At 39.0% G+C, this 21,851-nt stretch overlaps 1 protein-coding gene across 6 annotated transcripts; it reads left to right on the top strand.

The window, feature by feature from the left end:
- Nucleotides 1-951: 951 nt before the first annotated feature.
- On the top strand, nt 952-6,367 carry ARMCX3 (armadillo repeat containing X-linked 3). Of its 6 annotated transcripts, none has more exons than XM_008508896.2 (5): nt 952-1,739; nt 2,267-2,346; nt 2,634-2,694; nt 2,955-3,025; nt 3,303-6,367. In XM_008508896.2, exon 5 carries the CDS (start codon nt 3,449-3,451, stop codon nt 4,586-4,588), a length of 1,140 nt encoding a protein of 379 aa, XP_008507118.2. In that variant the 5' UTR covers nt 952-1,739; nt 2,267-2,346; nt 2,634-2,694; nt 2,955-3,025; nt 3,303-3,448; the 3' UTR covers nt 4,589-6,367. The 6 variants fall into 6 exon arrangements, with proteins under 6 accessions (XP_008507118.2, XP_008507119.2, XP_070461127.1 ...); XM_070605026.1 differs by having other exon boundaries at nt 1,581-1,739; nt 2,239-2,346; XM_070605027.1 differs by having other exon boundaries at nt 1,624-1,891; nt 2,239-2,346.
- Nucleotides 6,368-21,851: the final 15,484 nt, after the last annotated feature.

Below are 21,851 nucleotides of genomic sequence, written 5' to 3' on the forward strand. Positions count from 1 at the left end.
GTTACACAGCCTACGACTGTACTTGGGAAACCACAACCTCAGAAGGTTGCGTGGTGAGCCTGCAATCAGAGCAAGGGCATTCGTTCACCTTAAGAAGTGGCTTTCAGCTAAGGAAGCTTGAAGTGCTCTTACACATCATGAGGATGGCTCTGCCAAGGAAAGCTAAATGTTCCATTCATCTTAGCCATGACTCTCTCTCCTCCAGACAGTGCTTGGGTGGGAACTACCAACACTTTCCTCTGGCTCTCCTTTTCATATATTCCTATGCTTGAATAAGCCCCTTTGCTGCGCATGATCTTCCTCTAAACACAGAATCATATAGTTGATGTGGTTTCTGTTTACTAAATTTCAGTCATATCCTAGTACTGCCTCCCAGAAGTTACATCCATATGAATTTCCCCGGAGTTTTGCCTGTTCCCAAACTTCCCATTCTCTTGATTCACTGTCATACTGCCTGTGGATTTTAAAAGTTATACTCAGATAATAACCTTATATCAAACTATTGGGGACTATCCCACTGTAGACCCCATGTTCTGACATTATTATTTTTCCCACTATAATAAATCTCAGTCATTGCTGACAGGAGAATCACTGAGTTCATCAAACCAGTCAGTGAAATGGTTTCACTAATTCACACTAACTGCTAGATACTGAGTTCGGTTTTGTCTTGGTCTCAAGCTTCCTCCAACACCTGTTCCATTTGAAAATGATATTCTCTATTTGTACTCAAGTATATTTTGTAATGTTCTTTGTATGCCACTCACTTTGTCAGTGTGCGTGCTTCTTTATCTGACAGATATCCACCACGTAGTTGTGGTTTCTACTTAATCTTTTCTGTGTCACTGGCTTCTGAGGCTCCATGCCGTTTGCTGATGCAAGTGAAAGTCTGGAGCTCTCCTGTTTAGAAGACTGGCCTGGTCAGAAGATTATGCATTCTCAGACACACTGATTAGCTCATTCAGCGTTGTGTTATGTGCTAGGCCCCAGAAGATATTAAGATCGCTTTGAGTCAAGGGTGTAACACTCCCAACAAGTGATAAAAGTGAGAAAACTTTTGGAGGCCATCACCCAACATCACTCTCCAACTCCCACTCTTTTTTTTCTCAAATGAAAATAGCTTTATTGTAATTTTTTTTTTTCTTATAAAAAGAATGCAGGCCGGGGGAAGAAGAGGGCAGAACAAAAAGAACAAAAAGGTATCAAGAAAGTAAAAACCACACTCTCACTCCGGGTCTCCTTTTCTGATAGCTTTTCCGTTTCAGATCTGGGACTAGATTTCAGAGGAAATGGTAGACGTTAACAGCTGGGAGGAGGGGAGGTAGAAGGAGAGGTTACTGTCCCAGGAGCCTAGGGAAGGAAGAGGCAATTTTTCAGGAAGTACAAGTGGCCAGTAGCCCCAGGGGACGATGCTGTCCCTATCTGGTAATCAGAGGAAGGCAAACACAACTACAGGGAGCCGGGATTAGCAAAGAAGAAAGAGTAACAAGGCCTAGTATGGGGGAGGGAACGGAGGAGGGCGGGCCCTCTTCTGCCGCACTGCTGGTAGGAGGGGAAATTGGGGACCCGAGTTGGTGGATGACGTAGCTCTCACGTGACCAAGAGCTGACGTGTGCAGAAGTCCTTCTTGTTCTGGTCGTTGTTCCCGTCTGAGTACCAGCTCCCCATTGCCCTGAGGGCGATCGAGCCTGCGGCACAGGGAAGAAGGAGGAGGAGAAGGAAATTGTCCCGGATCTCTGCAGGTCAGTGCCTGGGAGAGTCCATAAGGTGGGGGTGGCCGAGGGCGTAGGGCGGACCCGTCGCGGGTCCGAGGCGCCTGTGTCGTCTCTCCCTCTCACCGCCGGCTTTCCAAGACATCTGTCCCGTCCGCAGCCCATTTCAGTACCGCGAAATGGTGAGCAGGGGGCTGTTTGCGGAGGAGCCAGAGATCTGGAGGTGGGAATATGCTGGGAGCCGGGGCCATAATCCGGAAAGGGAGCTCTGGCCTGGGTGTTGGCCCCCAATCCTCCAGGACAGTCCTGGCGGAGAAAGGCTGGACATGGGGCGGGGGAGGTATAACATGGCGTGTTAGCATAACTTCAAGAGGGGTAGTCGGGGTGGGAAACCTTTGACAACCAGGCCTCCGAATTAGGAAAGAGTTTCATGTTCTGGGGACCGGTCCGTCCACCAAGCACTCAGCAGCGGCTGTTTCTCGTCTTTCTGACTGTGGCTGTGTCTTCCTGACCATGGCTCTGTGTCTAGTGGGTCCGAGCCTCTCCCGGGTTGCTAGTCTTTCCGTAGGTTGCGGCATTACGCCAGGCAAGAGAAGAGGAAGGAAATTAACCCCGATCAGTGAAGGTCGATTTGAGGGTAAGACCATCGGGGGACCCTAAGAGGGGCGGTGGTGGGGGTGGGGAGAAACCAGAGACGGCAATAATCTAGGTTAGGTCTGAGTCTGAGTGTGTTTCTTGCACTCTCGGGACCGTGGCGAAATGGCGTGCGTTGTGTGTGTGTATGTGTGTGTGTGTGTGTGTGTGTGTCGCAGGGGGGTGGGGGCTGGGGAGAATGACAGAAAGGAAACCTATCAGATAGTTTGTTCATAATCCTCCTCTCTCAACAGCAGTTAGTCCCCATGTTTTCGATCTGTCATCCTGCAGGTCTGCTGTAGCAGGTGGCACCGCTTGAAGCGAGGGAGGAAGTTTCCTCGGATCAGCAGAGGTCGGTGTGGGCGTGGGGGCTGCCTGGAATGGGGGAGGGGTTGGAAATCGGCCGCGGTTGGACAGGCTCACCCAATCCTACTGTATTTCCCTAACATCCCTCCCTGAATTCAGGCTAAGGAAGGGGCAGGCATATGCATGTTTTGGATGGCATAGAGAGGTTAAAAAAATCTGACAACCTGGATAGTGAATCAGGAAAACTACGAATGAGGAGTCAATCTATCAAGCCCTCAGTTCTCACTGGCTTTGGTCTCTCTGCAGATCAAACGGGTTGTTGGGCGTGGCACACCTCCAGGGGAGGGAAGAAGGGGCAAACTGCCTGTCTGGAGGAGGTTAGTGCAAGGGTGCCGCTCCCTGGGGGTACCCTGAGATTGGGTAGCTGAAGCCTCATTGGAGACTATGGGCTTCACTGCCTTTATCTAGGCTTGACAGGGGGTGGGCTGAGGAGGGTAGGGGGAGGGTAAAATGGGGGGATAGAGAGAGTTTGTTAACAATCTACGTTTCCTACCACTTACTCATTACTACTCTCTTGGCCCTCTGTGCAACTCCCTGCATGGGGCAACACAAAGAGAAGAGAAACTCAAACCCATTTCCTTCCTCCAACCCTAGGTCCATCTCGAGTATCAGCTATTGTGGCCTTGAAGTGACTGAAGACGATCACCCTCCTCAGGCCTGCACCCAGGCCGATAGCCCTCCTTCCCCAGCCTGAGTGACTACTCTATTCCTTGGTCCCTGCTATTGTCAGGGACGATTGCATGGGCTACGCCAGGAAAGTAGGCTGGGTGACTGCGGGACTGGTGATTGGGGCTGGCGCCTGCTATTGCATTTATAGACTGACCCGGGGAAGAAAACAGAACAAGGAGAAAATGGCTGAGGGTGGGTCTGGGGATGTGGATGATGTTGGAGACTGTCCTGGGCCCAGATACAATGACTGGTCTGACGATGATGATGACAACAGTGAGAACAAGGGTATAGTATGGTACCCACCTTGGGCCCGGATTGGGACTGAGGCAGGGACCAGAGCTAGGGCCAGGGCAAGGGCCAGGGCTACCCGGGCTCGTCGGGCTGTCCAGAAACGGGCTTCCCCCAATTCAGATGATACTATTTTGTCCCCTCAAGAGCTGCAAAAAGTTCTGTGCTTGGTTGAGATGTCTGAAAAGCCTTATATTCTTGAAGCAGCTTTAATCGCTCTGGGTAACAATGCTGCTTATGCATTTAACAGAGATATCATTCGTGATCTGGGTGGTCTCCCAATTGTTGCAAAGATTCTCAATACTCGAGATCCCATAGTTAAGGAAAAGGCTTTAATTGTCCTAAATAACTTGAGTGTGAATGCTGAAAATCAGCGCAGGCTTAAGATATACATGAATCAAGTGTGTGATGACACAATCACTTCTCGCTTGAACTCATCTGTGCAGCTGGCTGGACTAAGATTGCTTACGAATATGACTGTTACTAATGAGTATCAGCACATGCTTGCTAATTCCATTTCAGACTTTTTTCGTTTATTTTCAGCGGGAAATGAAGAAACCAAATTTCAGGTTTTGAAACTCCTTTTGAATTTGGCTGAAAATCCAGCCATGAGTAGAGAACTGCTCAGGGCCCAAGTACCATCTTCACTGGGTTCCCTCTTTAATAAGAAAGAGAACAAAGAGGTCATTCTTAAACTTCTGGTTATATTTGAGAATATAAATGACAATTTTAAATGGCAGGAAAATGAACCCACTCAGAATCAATTCAGCGAAGGTTCACTTTTTTCCTTCTTAAAAGAATTTCAAGCATGTGCTGATAAGATTCTGGGGATAGAAAGTCACCATGATTTCCTGGTGAAAGTGAAAGTTGGAAAATTCATGGCCAAACTGGCTGAGCATATGTTCCCAAAGAGCCAGGAGTAACTTCTTGATTTTGTAGTTTAGAAGCAACACACATTGTAAACTATTCCTTTTCTCCACCTTGTTTATATGGTAAAGGAATCCTTTCAGCTGCCGATTTTGAGTAATGAATATCATATTGTTTCATCAATGCTGATATTTACCCGAGTTGGTCTTCAGATCTAAGCTGGATGAATGAATATCACTACCTGTTCTGAAAACATGTTTGTTGCTTTTTATCTCGCTGCCTAGATCGAAATATTTTTACTATTTTTTCTGTGTAAGTGACAGTGAACCAGTTCATCATAAGTAAGCTCCCTCCTGTCATTTGCATTGACTTCATTTGTGTATCATCAATAAAGTTGTGTGTTAATGCTGGAAAGAAAAAAAAGAAAGAAGAAAGAAAGAAACCATCCTTGTCCTTTGGTTTATAATCTAGTTGGAGAGATAAGAAACATATAAACAAAAAGATAACTGAGAATATCTAGAGCATGTACTCATTATCCTATGTGTGCTGTGAGAGCACAGAGGAAGCAAAGGCTTCTGTGGGATACAGTAGTTAGCTGCAGATTCGTGAAGGAAGCAGCCATTTAAAATAAGTCCCGGACAGGAGAGGTAGTTAGGGCATTCCCTGAGATGAGAGTAAGGGGGGACTGGTGTGAGGAAGGCATAGAGGTAGGAATTCTCTTCCTATAACAGTGAGGAGACGACTAGTCTGCTTAGAGTGGAGAGTGTGGGGAACGGAAGTAAATAAATTTGGAAAGCTGGGAGAAGCTAGTTTGTGGAGAGCTGTTTGAATATTATCCCACTGAACACAGAGAGCCACTGAATATTTTTGACTAGGAAAAGAATTGGAATTCATGTAAAAGTCCCTCTCTCACCTACGTGCAGTGTCCACGAGGGTGTGACAAAATGGGCCCTTTCAACCCTGGTGGTAGGAATAAGTTTACACTGGTGCAAGGTTTGTGGAGGGCCATTTGGTAATACATATCATAAGCCTTGAAATGTGTAAACCCTTTGTCCTAAGGAAATAATTGAACAATTGGCTAAAGACTGTATGTACAAGGCTGTTCATCCCAGCACTGTCTAAAATAGTGAAAATTGGAAACAGGTGTCTAGCATATGGGATTGGTTAAAGAAATTAAAGAATGTTCACATGGTATATGATAAATATGTTGATTCAAATCTATATTGCCAGGAAAAGATATTCATCATGCATTGTTAAGTGGGAAAAGAAGATTAGATAGCAGTATTCATGGTACAATTCCTTTTTTTTTTTGAGAATAATAAAACATATGTTTAAGTAGACACTAAAAACTCTGGAATTACAGACACCCAAATAGTAATAGTGGTTATCTTTGGGTGGAAAGATAACGAGTGATCTTTATCTCTTTACGTTTTATTCATTTATTTGTTCTTATTTATCTAAAATGAATTTTGATTCTTCAGAAATTTTTGAAAAAGGAAAGTGTTGGGAATGAAGCAGGTGATTGATTGGAGCATGTACTGAGTAGAAAAAATATTTAGATTAAAAATGAGATGGGTTGAAGTTTCCGCTTTGAAATGATAGATGAGTGGTGAAGATAGGGCTCATTGTGAAGATTAAATGAAGTAATACATGCAAAATACTTAGAATGTTCTGGCACATAGCAGTTAATTAAGAAAAGTAAGCACCTTTAATTTTCTAGAATGCAGAGTTGATAGTTTTTTTGGTTGACCTTTGTTTTGCTGGGGGCATTCTGCCATGTGTCAGTGTCTTTTAATAAATAATAATAACAATAAAGGCTAGCATTTATTAAGTGACTACTTTGTAGAGTTCTGTCATTCCTGCAAGGCAACTGTTAAAATAATTCCTCAAACGAATAGAGTTTTCTTATTTCTAAGGACTCAAAGTGTTTCCTAAGATGTGATCTCACCAGCTCCCACAACATCTTCCTAGTGGGTTTGGAGATGTTATCCTGCTTGATATGTGAGGCCAGGAAAGGGTAATATCCTCTGTTCACTTATGGTCTGGTTTTAGCCCCAGGCTTGCGTATACTTACTCTAACGTTCTCTGTAGTAGACACAAAGATCAGGGACTGATTCACCTAAAGTTGTGGGGTATGGTGACCCTACTGAATCATGTACATGTGAAGACTCATCTGACACCAGTTTTAAAGGCCGGGTGGGGAAGAGGGAACTAACATTTTTCTTGCTCTATTATTAAGTAGGAGAAAAAGACTTGAGAGGAGAAAGCTAATCCATTTACAATAAACTGACTTTGAGGTACCTGTGTGACATCCATGTGGCGACACACTATTGTCATTTGAACGTATTGATCTGGCGCTGGGAGGAGAAGACCAGGCTGCAAATAAAGATTTGGGAGCCAGCAGAGAATGAATGATAACTGAGGACATGGGAGCGGATGTGATGGCCAGAGAGAAGGTGTCGAGTGTAAGAGTGGAGGGCTGCAAAAAGAACTGTGTGAGGGACTGTGGCAGCTGGGGAGAGAAGCACAGAATTGAAACTGAGTGTATACCCTTCCAGACACGTTTGCTATCCATATACCTAGATATTATATCCATAAAATTGGATGACACTGTAGATAAATTTTCAGAGCCTGATTAAAACAATTTTTTTTTAAAGATTGGCACCTGAGCTAACATCTGTTGCCAGTCTTCTTTTTTTCTTCTTCTCCCTAAAGCCCCCCAGTACATAGTTGTATATTCTAGCTGTAGGCCCTTCTGGTTGTGCTGTGTGGGATGCTGCCTCAGCATGGCCTGATGAACGGTGCCATGTCGGCGCCCAGGATCCAAACGGGTGAAACCCTGGGCTGCTGAAGTGGAGCACGCGCACTTAACCACTCGGCCATGGGGCCTGCTCCTGACTTAAAATTTTTGTACTTCTCTCCTAAAAAAATATTCACTGGAGGTACTTGAGAAAATAGAGACAATGAGAAAAAACTTGTCTCCTCACCCAGATATGTAGCTTAAACACCTACAAAAAATATTCAGATCAAGCCGTGTTGAACTCGGGGTGCTGAATCACTTTTATGCCTGGGGAGAAAATGAGGTTCACTTTGAGTAATAAAAAGCCTCCGTGTGGCAGGGGCCCAGGCCTCACCAGCTCCATCTGCTCTCACAGGTCTCTTCTTTCCCATTCTTCTTCCCTCTCCCTCCCTCGCCCTTCTATCTTTATTTCCTCCTTCTGGGAGATCTTTGGCAGTAGTGTCTTTGTGCTTCTGTGTCTTTTGGGGTGGCCATTGAATTCCCACAACACCAGGTCATCTGCTAGTGGGCATTTAGTACAGAATAATAATTGCTGTTGCTGTGGTAACACAGTGACCCTGGATGTGACTGGATGCCACGATTGTTTGGAACCCTTGTTGAACAGAGACTGAGAAGGAACCAGTCTTAGCGTGGCGCAGCCCTATGTGCACTGCATGCACTTTTGATGTCGCACACCTGGTATTATTTAGAACTGAATCACCCGGAGGTTGGGAAGTGTGAGACAGATGTGTGACTCCTGGTCCAGGCAAGCCACATGCTGATGTCCCGATGTTTTCACATCGGAGGTTGCCACTCAATCATTTTGGGAAGGGCACAGTTCTAGGATTGTGGCTGTGATTGTGGCAGCTGATGGGGGCAGGGAGGAGGCAGTGTCCTCCCTTTAGAGAGGATGGCAGCTCCTGGGAAACCGAGGAAGGTGGAAAGTTGGAGGTTATCTTGCTCTTTTGATTTTCTTCTTATCTAATGATTTTAGGAATATAAGTGGTCTATCCTAGGCAAATGTGTTCAAAGGCGATTTTACAAAGATGGAGTATAGTTCTCTTATAAATTGTCACCCAAAGCATAATATTTCAAGGTTCAGGAAATTGTTTTTTTTTTAACTCATATTTTACTTGCCTTGTTTCTAAAGAGATTCGAAGTGTAGGTTTAGCAAATTGATGCGGTTCAGGGAAATTTTGTGTTTATGCCTGTGTTTGGTTAATTTCTCTGCTAAGCTCCCTTGAGAATGGCTTTTCTAGGAATGATTGTGACTATTTTCAATGCTGTCTTTGTACATTCCTTTTACATCACACCCCAGGCTGGAGGTTTTGTCTGGGTTCTCTGTTTAAACTGTGGCTCTTCCTTGCCTCTACACCAGACCTATCTTGCTGCCATCCTGGGGTGCAGAAAACTAGGAGAATGGCCCCTGGTCTGCCCTGCCCTGAGGTATGTGTGAAGCAGGGTAATGTGTAGTTACTTTCAGAGTGCCATAGCTCCACACTTGGCCTCTCCATTGGGTCCCTCTGGGGTCTTGTGTGAAGAGCTTGGGCAATGTGTGTGTCTAGGGACAGGCCTGGGGGGAGGGAGAAGGAAAGGGTCGGGAAAGAAGCCTTGTTGAAGGGGTAACTTTATCCTGAAAGATTCATGCAAATGTAATTCAGTCCACCATTGAGAGTGGGCTAAGTGTAACTCTCTGGCCCTGTTGACCATTTGCATTTTAAAATGTGAAAGAGTAGGTGTAACACAAGCATCTTTGTTTGGGCCTAGAGCCTCCTGCTTGTTGAGCATTTCTAAGCTTGCAGAGGACATGTTATCAAATGGGGTGGAATTTCTTTTTGAAGATAAAAAACCAGAATGATAATTTATGTTACTATAAGAAACGTAATACCCAGTAGACCAGATTATTATGTTGGCTGCTGAGAACATTCTCTCCTTAAGCTCAGTCTACATCAGAAACCAAATTATCATCAGAAGATTGTTTATTTAGAGCTCAGGGAATCAGGGCAAACTGACTTAGATGTTGGTGCTGTCAAAGGAGGAGAACCTGGTGTATCCATGTCTGCTATGGGGACTGACCTGTTGGTAAAATCAAATACTTGTATTCAACAGCTAGAATATATTTCTCCCTGGACACAATTATAAATTTTGTCTGCCGTGAGGCCCCTTTGCCAGAGGCAAAGCATCAATGGATGGTACTTTTATGACTATTAAGATGCATTATTAATTAGCTTTCATACATAATTTGGAAGATGTATACTTTTACAGCAGGAGAAAACTGTACTATTTGCAATGCATTCTCCCCTACATATTGGTTGGTCTGTCCCTTTTCTGCATTTTTTTGTTTGATCAGTAATGATAACTTGACATTAAATTTTTTTGAATCCCAAGAAAAATGAATTGTCACCTCTTTAGTTATTCTTTTCTATTTCCATTTCAGTCTTCTCTTCACTAAAATGTGATTTAACTATGTTCATGCTAATTTTTGTGGCTTTCTTTCAATAAGCTGTAATGAAAATCCAGACATAATGAAATGGATCTATAAAACAACCTTTTAATTTTTACTTTCTTCCATCATTTAAAATGAGTTAAACGGATTCTCTTTTTGATATTAGAAAAAATGGAATCTAAGCAAGACCAAATAAAACAAACTATTTAAAGTATTTTATAAATCTTAAATCCATTCAAACTGACTTGGAGAATGACTCTTTATAACCAGTTATTATTTACTTCATCAGTTATCACCCCTTGTTAAGCAGGTTCATGTAATCTATAGCCAAAAATTAAAAGTATTAAATTACACCATGTCGCTTATGAAAATTCAATAAATTCTGGTTAGTTTCTTCTAATATAGAGGTTAAACCTTTATGTTATGCATGTCATAACTTATGAATATCTATAAATATATGTCACACATATATATAATCACATTTGTTTAGGTGAGGATAATTGGAGAAGTATTAAGATGTTAGTAATATCCTGGAATCAGCTATTTTTTAACTACTGATTGAAATCCCAGGTATATTTGTTTTAACTTAGAAAGGGGAAAAATTAGTGTTTGGGAGTGAAGTCCATATTATAGCCTCTGCATCCGTGAACAGGATTGTGCATCCATATGGACGTTTGACTACCACTCTGAGACGGATTTGGGAGTTCTCTGCACTCTGAGAGATTATTTTTCACAATGAACTCTATTTTAATCTTTACTGTCTTTTCTTAAACCATAGAAGTAACTCATCTACTAAAAATTAAAACAAATAAACATATAAATTAAAACATGAAACTGTCCTCTTCTCACCCATCTGTACAGTTAGCTACTGTTACCAGTCTATTGTAGTTTATGCACATACAAACATAAACGATATACATAGTCACATTTTTATCAGAAAAAGAACTCAGTTCATATATTGTTGTATTTTGAAACTTTTATTTCACTTAAAATACATCATATGCATCTTTCCATGTATCTCTTACCTCATTTAACTTTGTTCGTCGTGTCTTTCTCTGTAGATGATCGACATTTTAAGGCAGTCATATCACTCAGCCTTTCCCTTTATGGCTTCTAGGTTTTAAGTCATAATGAGGTAGGCTTTTCCCAACCCAAAATTTTAAAATAACTTTTTATATTTTCTTCAAGCTTTTAAAAATAACTCTGTGTGTGTATGTGTGTGTGTGTGTGTGTGTAGGTGTGTGTTTAATTCTTCTGGTATGTGCTTTTGTGTGTTTTATGAAGTAGAGATGTAATTTTACTTCTTTCTCCCAGCCCCAGACATTGAATATGCCGTCTTTTCCTCCACTTTTTGGCAGCACTTTTCATGCATTATTAGTCATAGGTTATTTACCATTGTTATTTTTCTCTATAAATGGGAACATTATTGCTGTTTTGGTATCTTTGAGATATGATGCACTGAGGACTGTTGGTGAAGTCCTATGCCACAGAACCTGTTTTATAAAAGATGAAATTAATAATTTTGGGTTGTGGTACTAGTAATTCATTGTGGTATGGGTCTATTATGAAGACATTTAAAACACCAAAAGGATAAATACAGTGCACTTTGGGCTATGAAAATGCCACAATTTGTAAAAGTTAGTCTAGCAGGTGACTTACATGAATGTGACAACACTTCACTCAAAGAAATTTTAATGCTGTCCTGGGACATAGGACAATGAATGAGATAATCAGTGTATTTGAGTGTTTGAAAATCTGCTAGCTAATTCAGTCTTCCAAGCAGGAGAGTTATTATATATTGTCATGTGTGCCTTGGAACCAAAGATAAGAAACTGATCTTTTTGAAACACGCGATGAACTGTCATATCTAGAGGGCTTGAGCACTATGAATTAAGACATTTCATTCATTGGGGGACACTTACAAGATAAAATAATATTCTTATCAAAAAACTGGAAGAGATACAGATTTAAACACACATTTTGGTACAAATAGAGAAAATAATATAATGAAATAAATATCAGTGGGATATTGACACTGAGACAATTGGTTGAAGTTGCAATTGATGAAAACATTCTGTGGATGAGTTTGATAGATGATACTCCTTTCACCAGTAATATATGTATTTTTAAGAAAAAAAATTAGAAAATGATGTTAGCACATGGTCTCTACAGTATAGTGCTCCCTAAAAACTTGCTAGAATAGAGAAAAGCTATTAATTTTTTGTATTTATCTTATGTCTCACCACCTCTTCTAATTTGCTTATTGACTTTGTGATTTTTAAATAATCTTTTGTGTTTTAGATGAATACAATCATATCAATTGTAAATAGAAATTAGTTTTAACTTTTCCCAATTTTACGCTAATTATTTATTTTCTTATCTTATTGTAATAGCTTTAATCTCCAAAAATACTGTTGAATAAAAATGGAGATTGTGGATAACCTTGACTCGTTCCTGGTTTTAGTGGAAATGACTTTATCATTTCATGATTAGAATGAGGATTGCTGTTGATTATTGGTAAAAAGCCCTTTCAATGTTTAAGTTATTCCCTTCTATTCCTCTTGGTATTCAATAGGAGTAGCTACTGATTTGTTTTCCTAATGGCTTTTCAATATCTACTGACTGAAATGTACTTTTTTCCTTTTAATTTTTTGTGAAATGAATTATATTGATAGAATTTTCAGATTTTGGCCATTTTTGCCTTGTGGATCAATCCCTACTAGGTCATAGTATGGCTTTTTCTTGCTAAACTTCTGAGTTCTATTTGTTTATATGTTTTATAATTTGTTAATATTTTATTTTTATTTTTGTATTTACTATTAATATTTTTTATAGTTATCTTTTATGTATTATCTTTAACAGGTTTTAGTCTTAGGTTTGTTTGCTAGCTTTATAAAATTCATTAGTGAACTTTCAGGTTTTTTCCCTTTTTCTGGTAGAATCCAAGTAACATTGATATTTTCTCTTCTTGAAAGGTTAGATATAACTGAACTGCAAAACCATTTGATCTGGTTCCTTTCTTTTTAGTGGTAGATCTATAATCACATTTCCAATCTTTAGTAATTTGTCTACTCAGACTTTCTATTTCCTGGGTTAATGTTGGTAACTTCTATTCTACTAGGAAATCATCCATTACTTTTAGGTTTTTAAATTTCATATCATAGATTTGTATGTAAAATTATAATTCTTTTAATCACATCTATTTATGTAGTTAAGCCCTTTATTAGTCATAATTTGTATACTTTTTCTTTCCCTCTGTTTTTACTTAGTTGTAGTCATGAAGAATGTATTTGTATTATTGGTCTTTTCAAAGAACCAGCTTTTTATTTATCACTTCTACAATTGTCTTTTTTTGGTCATTATTTTTAACTTTAACTTTTACTAATTTCTTCTATCTTTGGATTTGTTCGGTTGTACTTTTCTAATTCTTCAAGAAGAGTGCTTATTTCCTTTATTTATGGTCTTCTTGAATAATAATGGCCATTAAGACTATTTATTTTTCTCTGAGTACAGCTTTAGACATTGCCCCATAGGCTTTGATAGGATGCATTCTCTTTTTCTTTGCTTTCCTTATAGCTTGCAATTTTGTTTTTAATTTTCTCTTTGACCCAGGGGTTATTTCATGGAATAGTGCTATACTATCATTTTGTGGTGATCTTTTATTATTTATTTCTAATTTTGTTTTGTTAAGATAAGAGGATGTGCCTATAAATTTCTCTCCTTTTTAGAGTGTATTCCTTCTTTCATTTATTCTGATTGAGTTTTTAAATATGAAAATCATGTTTTTCAATCCCAGAAATTATTTTTCTTGCTTTAACTACATTCCTTTTAATGCTGTTATTGCTTATTTTACTAAAGATTGTATCTGACTCCTTCAGTAGTTCTATTTCAGTGGGAGATAATATGAATTTTGAAGTGCACAGGCAATGGATATGAATAGTCACTTATGGAAGTAATAGAAGAGACTGGTGAAATTTGGAGAAGGGAAAACTCCAAGGAAGGTCTTCTGGGAGATGTCTCTTGGAGGCAGGACCGGGATTTGATTGAAATTTTATTGAAATCAATTTTATCATTCTGTGTTTATTCCTCACTATACCCACATTTTCTTAAAACGCTGTTTCTTAGACCTACCTGGTGATGCCTACCTAAGTCGTAGATTAAAGATTTTCTGGAAAGTACCTTTAGACTGTTACCCATATTTCATCTGTTCTCTCAGTCTGTCTCCCCCACCCCTTCCGGGTTTGTAATGTATCACATTAGCACAGTGTTCCAGCCACCATTATTCTATTGTATGGTATGTTGGTTACTTTAGTTGTAGCTTAAAAGAGCTGTACTCAGAGTTTAGTGTCTAGGAGAAAAACAGAGTACAAGCAAATAAGCTGTGTAGAGACTGTGGCTTGATCAACAGCTGACACCATTTCCCAATGGGCTCATCCTGCTTATGTCTGCAAGGCAAACCTCTGAATAGTTGGAAAGAAGAAAATATACAATGATTTACTAAGGAAGGGTGACAGACACAAAAAACTATTGAACATTTCCATGTACTCTCTCACTGGAATCCTGGAAAGAGAGTGCCCTTTCCTCCTTTCCTTGAAGATGGTATCTTATGTATTCTTAAAATAGGGATTTAATATTCCACTGGAGATTATAAATATATACGTATTTACATGTGTGCATATATGATAGAATATTGTTTTAGATATAATCTTATGTTTTTGTTTTTCTCTCTCACAGTATTTCTTACTTTCCCATTTTTCCTATTCCCTTCTTCAGGAAAGGTTTATGGAAGGGCTTTGTGTTTTCCCAAAGCCTAAACACATGAAAATATGCTAGGTATAGTTGATGCTTACACTAAGATGTGTCTAGTTATGGTTTCATTTGTATTCAGCCTGTTCAAGACTCAGTATGTTCAATATGAGGATTTATGTCTTGCTTCAGTTGTTGAAAATGCTGTGCCACAATCTCTTCAAATATTGCTTTTTCCTCCTTCTCGTTGGCCTCTATGGAACTCTCCCAGGCATTCTTTCTACCATGTCTTCTAGTTTCTCATTCGTATTTTGCACCACTTCACCTTTTGTGCTGCATTCTGGGTGATTTTCTGAGAGCTATCTTTGAATGTCTTAATTATCTCCTTGCTTTTGGGTTTACCTCTGCTAGGGCCATACACGTTTTGCCAGCTCCAGATTAATTTTTACATTAGCTTATGTCCATTGGGTTCTCTAACATGTAGGAACTGTGAATTCAACCCCACACCTATGGGTGGAACTGGCCTGAGTCCTGATTGCTCCCAGGGGCCTCTTTATCCACCCATAACTTCACATAAAAGACAAGCTTTCTTGTTATATATCTTTGCTGTGAGAAAAGGTTTTCTAGTCATCATTTTATGTGCTGGTTGTGCTTCTGTGGAGTCTGGATTTGGACAGGAGCTCAGTAGTAGCTTCGCATCTTCCACTGCCTAGAGGCATTGCCTTCTCTTGCCATATGGGATTAAAATCCTCGTCTCCAGCCCTTAAAACCAATATCCATCTGTTTCTCTTTACCTCCTGCTCAGTGTTTTTAGTCCCTTAGTTGTTTCTTGGGGATTTCCATTTTATGATTATGAGTTTGACTATATTACTATTTTAGAGGGGGTGCATATTCTATCATTTCTGTGAGTTTCAAGTGGGAAGGGAGAAACTTTCCTCATCAGTTCAGTCTGTATTGACTGAAAGTTCCTCAGATAGGTTTGTTGGATTGGATTGTGCGGGTGACTTGTGTCATGCCTCTTAAGAGACATCTTTGGGGATGGGTGCTAACATTACTTTCAGCCAGGTAGGATAGGGTCATACCAAGCCTTCTGTATCCCAGCATAGCAGTGGCTGGGAAGTAGCAGAGAAAGTCTTGATCGTGTTGACAGGATGACAGGATTGATTAGGATGACACAGAAGCAAATAGAGATCACCATGTCTGAAGGGGCCACAAGGAAGGAATGAAAGTGGTGAATCATGTAGAACAATGATACTAGAACCACATGGATTCCTTCCTTACAACAGCTCTAAGGCATGGCATAAACATCCTTGAACTTAGACGCACTCGTGGAGAAAACAGTAGATCTTGAACTGATACTGTTTCAGTCACCCTCATGGAATGAGAAGACAAAATGGAAATTGTAAGTATTGCTATAGAAAATAAAAGTTGGATGTCTTACACACTTGAGTTTGTGGATTGAGATTTATTGCAGTTACACATAAATACATACATATATATGCACATACATATTTGTACATGGATAGTAAAACAGCTGGAAGGATATGCCACAATGTATTAGCCATGGCATTCTGTAGCAGTGAGATTACAAGACATCTATATTGTCTTATTTGCCTAGTTAACAATACTTATCCTTATTAAGGCTCAAATTTCACTTTCTTAGGGAAATTTTCCCTGTCCCTTATCTACCCCTTTAGAGTGTGTCTTGATCTTCTGCTATATATTCTTGTACACCTGTCTTCCATTCCTTCTTTGTACTTATATGGAATTATAGTTTTACATACACTTGTATGATTATTTGATTTATGTATATCCCCTACTAGTCTGTGAGCTTCACAAGTGCAAAGACATAGCCTGTTTTTCTCACCATTGTATTCTTAGTACTTTGCATAGGTGCTCAATAAAGACATTAAATGAATAAATGAATACATTTCTGCATTGTTTGAATATTTTTACAATGACTATTAATTTCATTATTAAAAGAAAATAGAAAACATCCTATTTAAAACAAAATATAAACATAGACCTTCTGGGCCAGTGATTCCTGTGTTGGTAACTATAGCTTCTCTCTCCTGAAAAATCCACATATACCCTCCCTTCACTCCCAGCACACAACCTTACATATCCTTTCCAGGTATTTATAGACTCGGCCAGAGAGCACCTGGTCTATGTTAATTGGTATGGTGAATGGGTGAGAGTTCTTTGGACACTGGTTTAAGCCTGGCTGAGGGGCCGCTAGGGAGGAGGGTAATGGACAGGCAGCAACCCTGCAGCGAGCCTAAGCTCCTTTTGGGTTCCCTGGAGTTTGGGCTTGAGAGGCCCACTAGACTGCACTCCTCAGGCTAGGTGGGAGGCAGCAGACAGGGGCCAGGGAAGCTTCTACTCAGGCACCATGAATAAGGACAGAGAACAGGTGTGTCTGAAGGGCCTTTCCTCCCAGCAATCACTTTTCCAGGCTTCATAGAGGCTCTCAGCTGCAGGGGTCTAGGAGGGTTTCCATTCGGTTTCCATTGGTAGGAATGGTGCTCCCATCTATGCTGGGGCTGAGTTATCTCTATGGGAATTTGGAAGACAGATGGAAGGGGCCAAAGGCATTTACTCAGGTCACCGCCTTGGTCACCTGTCCGTGTATATTTTTGGAGTGAGCAAGAGAGTCACATGCCTGAATGCAAATAATGAGAAGCTCTGGAACACAGGAAGGGGTCGGGAGACAGCAACTTGCCCCTCTCTTGACAGGACAGGGAGGATCAGATCACCTCCGCATCTCTCACACTCTCAGTTGGCTTGGCCTCACAACTCTTCCCTTTGCCCAGAGTTGAATCTCATTGTTTCGAAGGATTCCATCTAAAAACTTATCAAACACCTTGGTATGTTTATAAACACTTCTTATGTAGAAAAACAAAATAATTGTAAAACTTAATTGGACTAAGGCACTTGCATGAAATAAGGCCTCCTTAAGTTGGAAATATTTTTTATGATAGATTTTTCCTCAAATTGATTCCTTAATTTTTCAGTGAAAATAATTTCATTGCCTTTTTTCTGTTTTCGCTAACCAAAAGAAATCTGAAGATTTTTGCTTTGTGAAAATAGCGTTTGTTTTGCAACCAGTGGTTATAGAGGCTAAGCAATCAAGCACACTGTCGTATTTCACGCCTTCTACATCAGCTACATCAGCCACAACAGACACAGCAGACAAGGAACCTCGACCTTCGACCTCGAGGCAGGCAAACATAGAAGAAGGTGTAGATGTGAGTGACGTGCCTGCCCTGATGGATTCCTACGAATGGGATGTTGCTAGCTGACCCTCTTCCTCTCTCTCTGCACCCCGGTCTCCTGTACCTCCCACCACTCCAACCTCGGACGACTCAGCCTAACACGCCATCATCATCACCACCTCTCAGTCTTCTGGCATGCTTGTTGTCTTCCCGATAGTGGTAAGTGAAACTATACTATGCACACATTATTACTACTTTATATAGCCTGTGTATTTATCATATAATTCCTGCTTTGACTATATGTTAGTGTTATTTTATGTTTTATGTGTTATTTGCTATAATTTGATAGGTTATTTTTTGAGTCTGAGAATGCTCAAAAATTTTCCCGTATAAAAATAATGGTAATTGCTTCTTCGTCTTATGGCATTTCAACTTACGAAAGATTTCATAGGAACTCTCTACTTTCGGATAGTGAGGGAAATCTATATTTGATGGGTATATTTTTGTTTTTCTGAGTTCTTTTAAAACTTGTATTAATTTGTGTGCATTAATTTTTAATTTACATAGTGGTATGGTGCTGTGGTTCTCATTCTGTCTTTTCCCCCTCAGTAGTATTTAAAAAAAAATGTTACATGCCTCTGGTCTGTAGTTTCAAACCATTGCATGAAGTACCACAGTGTTCATCCGCTCTAATTTACTTCTTCATTTTCCTGGAAATGGAATCTAGACTGCTTCCAACTCCTTACTATCTATCTCAAACACTGTGGTGAATGTCCTCATACATGTTCCCTTATGGACCTGTGTGGGTAGTGTCCTGGAATATATATAAAATAAATGGAATTATTGGGCGATAGGGCATATGTATAATTAATTTGATTAAGTATTGTCAGATTGCTTTTTGAAATAGTAGCTCCCATCTAAAATCTAATCAGCTGTGTGTTCCTGTATCCCCATACTCTCACTAACAATTGGCATGTCTCAGCTTTCTAATTGCAAGCCAAATAGGTGTAAATGTATTTATAATTGTATTTTAATTAGCAATTATCTGATTAATAATGAGTTTGAACATCTCTTCATGTTTTTCTAAGCATTTTGGTTTTCCTCTTCTTTGAGTATACTTTTAATATATTTTGCCTACTTAGGGTGGTATATTCCTATCATTTCCTTTCGGATTTTCAGGAGGTCTCTGTGTATGCTAGACATTACTCTTTTGTTAGTTTAAGATATTGCAAATATGTTTTTTTCTATCTGTCATCTATTAACTTTGTCCATGATGTCCTTTATTGAATAGAGATTCTTAGTTTTTATGTAGTCAAATCTATTAATCTTTTTTGCCTTATGATATGTACTTCTGAGGTTTTGTTTAAGAAATTATTATCTAATTCTGGGCCACAAAGATATTCCCCTATATATATATATATATATATATTTTTTTTTTTGAGGAAGATTAGCCCTGAGCTAACATCTGCCGGCAATCTTCCTCTTTTTGCTGAGGAAGATTGGCCCTGAGCTAAGATCCGTGCCAGTCTTCCTCTACTTTATATGTAGGATGCCTGCCACAGCATGGCTTGACAAGTGGTGCATAGCTCCAAACCCAGGATCCAAACTGGCAAACCCTGGGCCACCAAAGCAAAACATGTGAACTTAACTGCTGTGCCACGGGGCTGGCCCCGATATTCTCTTATATTTTCTTCTATTAACTTCATAAGTTTAGCTTTCTTATTTAGGTCTTTCATCCTCTGGAGTCCAGATTTATATTTGGTGCTAGAAAAGGGTCCAGTTTTATTTTTCTTCAAATAGTGAGCCAGTCTTCCCAATACCATATACTAAGCAGTCCATCCTTTCTTCATTGATTTGTGATGTCAATTTTATAGTGTATTAAGATTCTATATTTACTTAAGTCTGTTTCTAAGCCTTTCCACTTATCTGTTTATCTCTTCCACATACTTTTATTACTGTGATATGGCAAGGGCAGCTAGTACTCACCAAGTGATCTTTGTACTTCCCTACTTTCCCAGTCTGCCTTGCATTTATATTGAGGCCATATGACTAGATCTGGACAAGGTAGTATAAGCAAAAGTAATGTGAATGACTTCTGGGCCAAAGTAGTTTAAAATCCTGTATAAAAGGCCACGTGTTGAGATGGAGGAGCCACAAGATGGAAGAAGCCTGGATTATTGAGTAACTGTGTCGAAGACTGGAGAGCTGCCCAACACTAATTAAATTTTATGTAAAAAAAGAAATAAACTTTTGTTTATTTCACTGGGATTTGGGAGTTCATTTGTTACAGTAGCATAGCCAATTGTTATCCTGACTAATACATGGTTATGTAGTATATCTTACTATCTGGTAGAATAAGTCTCCCCTCTTTATTCTTATTTTTCAAAATTGATGTAGCTCTTTTTGAATTTTGATACTTCAGTATAAATGTTAGAATGTGTCACTCAAGCTTTGATAGATTTTTTTTTATGTTAAGCCAATTTTGCATTCCAACATTGATCATGAATTTTTTTATACATTGTTGGATTCTACTTGCTAGTATTTTGTTTAAAATTTTCACATCTATGTTTATAAGTGAGACCTATCTATGATTTTCCTTTTTCATACTGACTTTGTCTGGTTTTGATATAAAGGTTGCTACTAGTTGCATAAAGTGCATTGGATAGTATTACTTCTTTCTCTTCTCTAGAAGAATCTGTATAAGATTGGAATCATCTATTCCATCTGGGCCTGTTTTTTGGAGCAGATGGACTTTTAAACTACTGATTTAAATTCCTCGATGGTTATAGGACACTTTGGGTTTTCTGTTTCTTGTTGAGTCGGTTTTGGTAAGTTCTGTTTCTCAAGGAATTCATCCATGCTTTCAAATTCATTGTCATAAAGTTAATCATAGTATTCTGTTATCTTTTAAAATCTCTGCTTATTTATTTATTATGTCCTTGTGTTCATTGCTAATATTGTTTATTTTCACCTTTTTTTTTCTTAATCAGTCTCATTAAAGGTTTGCCTTTTTAATCATACCATTTGAAGGACCAACTTTTGGCTTTGTTGATACTGTCTAATGTGTTTTTGCTTTCTAGTTCATCTATTTCTGCTCTTCTCTCTTTCATTCTTGTTTTTAGGCTTATTATGTTGGCCTTTTTATAACTTCTTAATTTGGATGCTTAGCTTATTAGTGTTTAGCCTTTTTTCTAGTCTAACATAAGATTAAAAAAACAGCTTTATTGAGAGACAATTCACATACTAAACAATGCACCAATTTAAAGTGTACCATTCAATGTTTTTTAGTATATTCACAACGTTGTGCAGCCATCACCACAATCAATTTTTATCACCCCAAAAAGAAACCCTGAAACCATTAGCTGTCATTCTCCATCTCTCCTCCACTGCCCCTCCAGCACCTGTCAACCGTGATTCTACTTTCTGTCTCTATAGATTTACCTATTCTGTACATATCATATAACAAAAAATTTAAGCCCATAAATTTCCCTTGAAATACTGTTTTTACTGAATCCCACAAATCTTAATCTTTAGTATTTTCATTATTATCCAGTTACTGGTATTTTAGAATTTCCATTATGCTTCCTTTTTGAGGTATGAATTATTTGGAAGCATGTTTTAAAATTTCCAAACACATTTTTTTAAATGTTATATTGTTATTATTAAATTCTATCTTAATTGCATTTTGGTCAGATAAGATGATCTTTATGATACTTGTTCTTAGAAATTTGTTGAGACTTGCTATATGGCCAAGTCCATGTCAATTATTGCAAATGTCCTATGTATGCTTGAGAAGAAAATGTATTCTCTCATTATTGGGTGCAGGATTCTGTAAATGTCCATTAAATCAGCTTGTTGATTGCATTGTTCACTATTTTATATCTTTACTATTTCTTGTTCTCCTTGTCTTTTAAATACTTTAAAGAAGTAAATTGAATTCTCTCATGTGATTGCAATTTGTTCATTTCCTTTTATAGTTCCATAACATTTTTCCTTATATATTTTGAGGTTACTTTATTAAATGCCCATACATTTAGAATGATTATTTTTTGTGGTGAATTGAACATTTTATCGTCATTTTTAAAAAGTTTCATTTTGAAATAATTGTAGATTCACAGGGAGTTGCAAGGATA

The sequence above is a fragment of the Equus przewalskii genome, chromosome X, assembly GCF_037783145.1.
Source record: "Equus przewalskii isolate Varuska chromosome X, EquPr2, whole genome shotgun sequence".
NCBI lineage: Eukaryota > Metazoa > Chordata > Mammalia > Perissodactyla > Equidae > Equus > Equus przewalskii.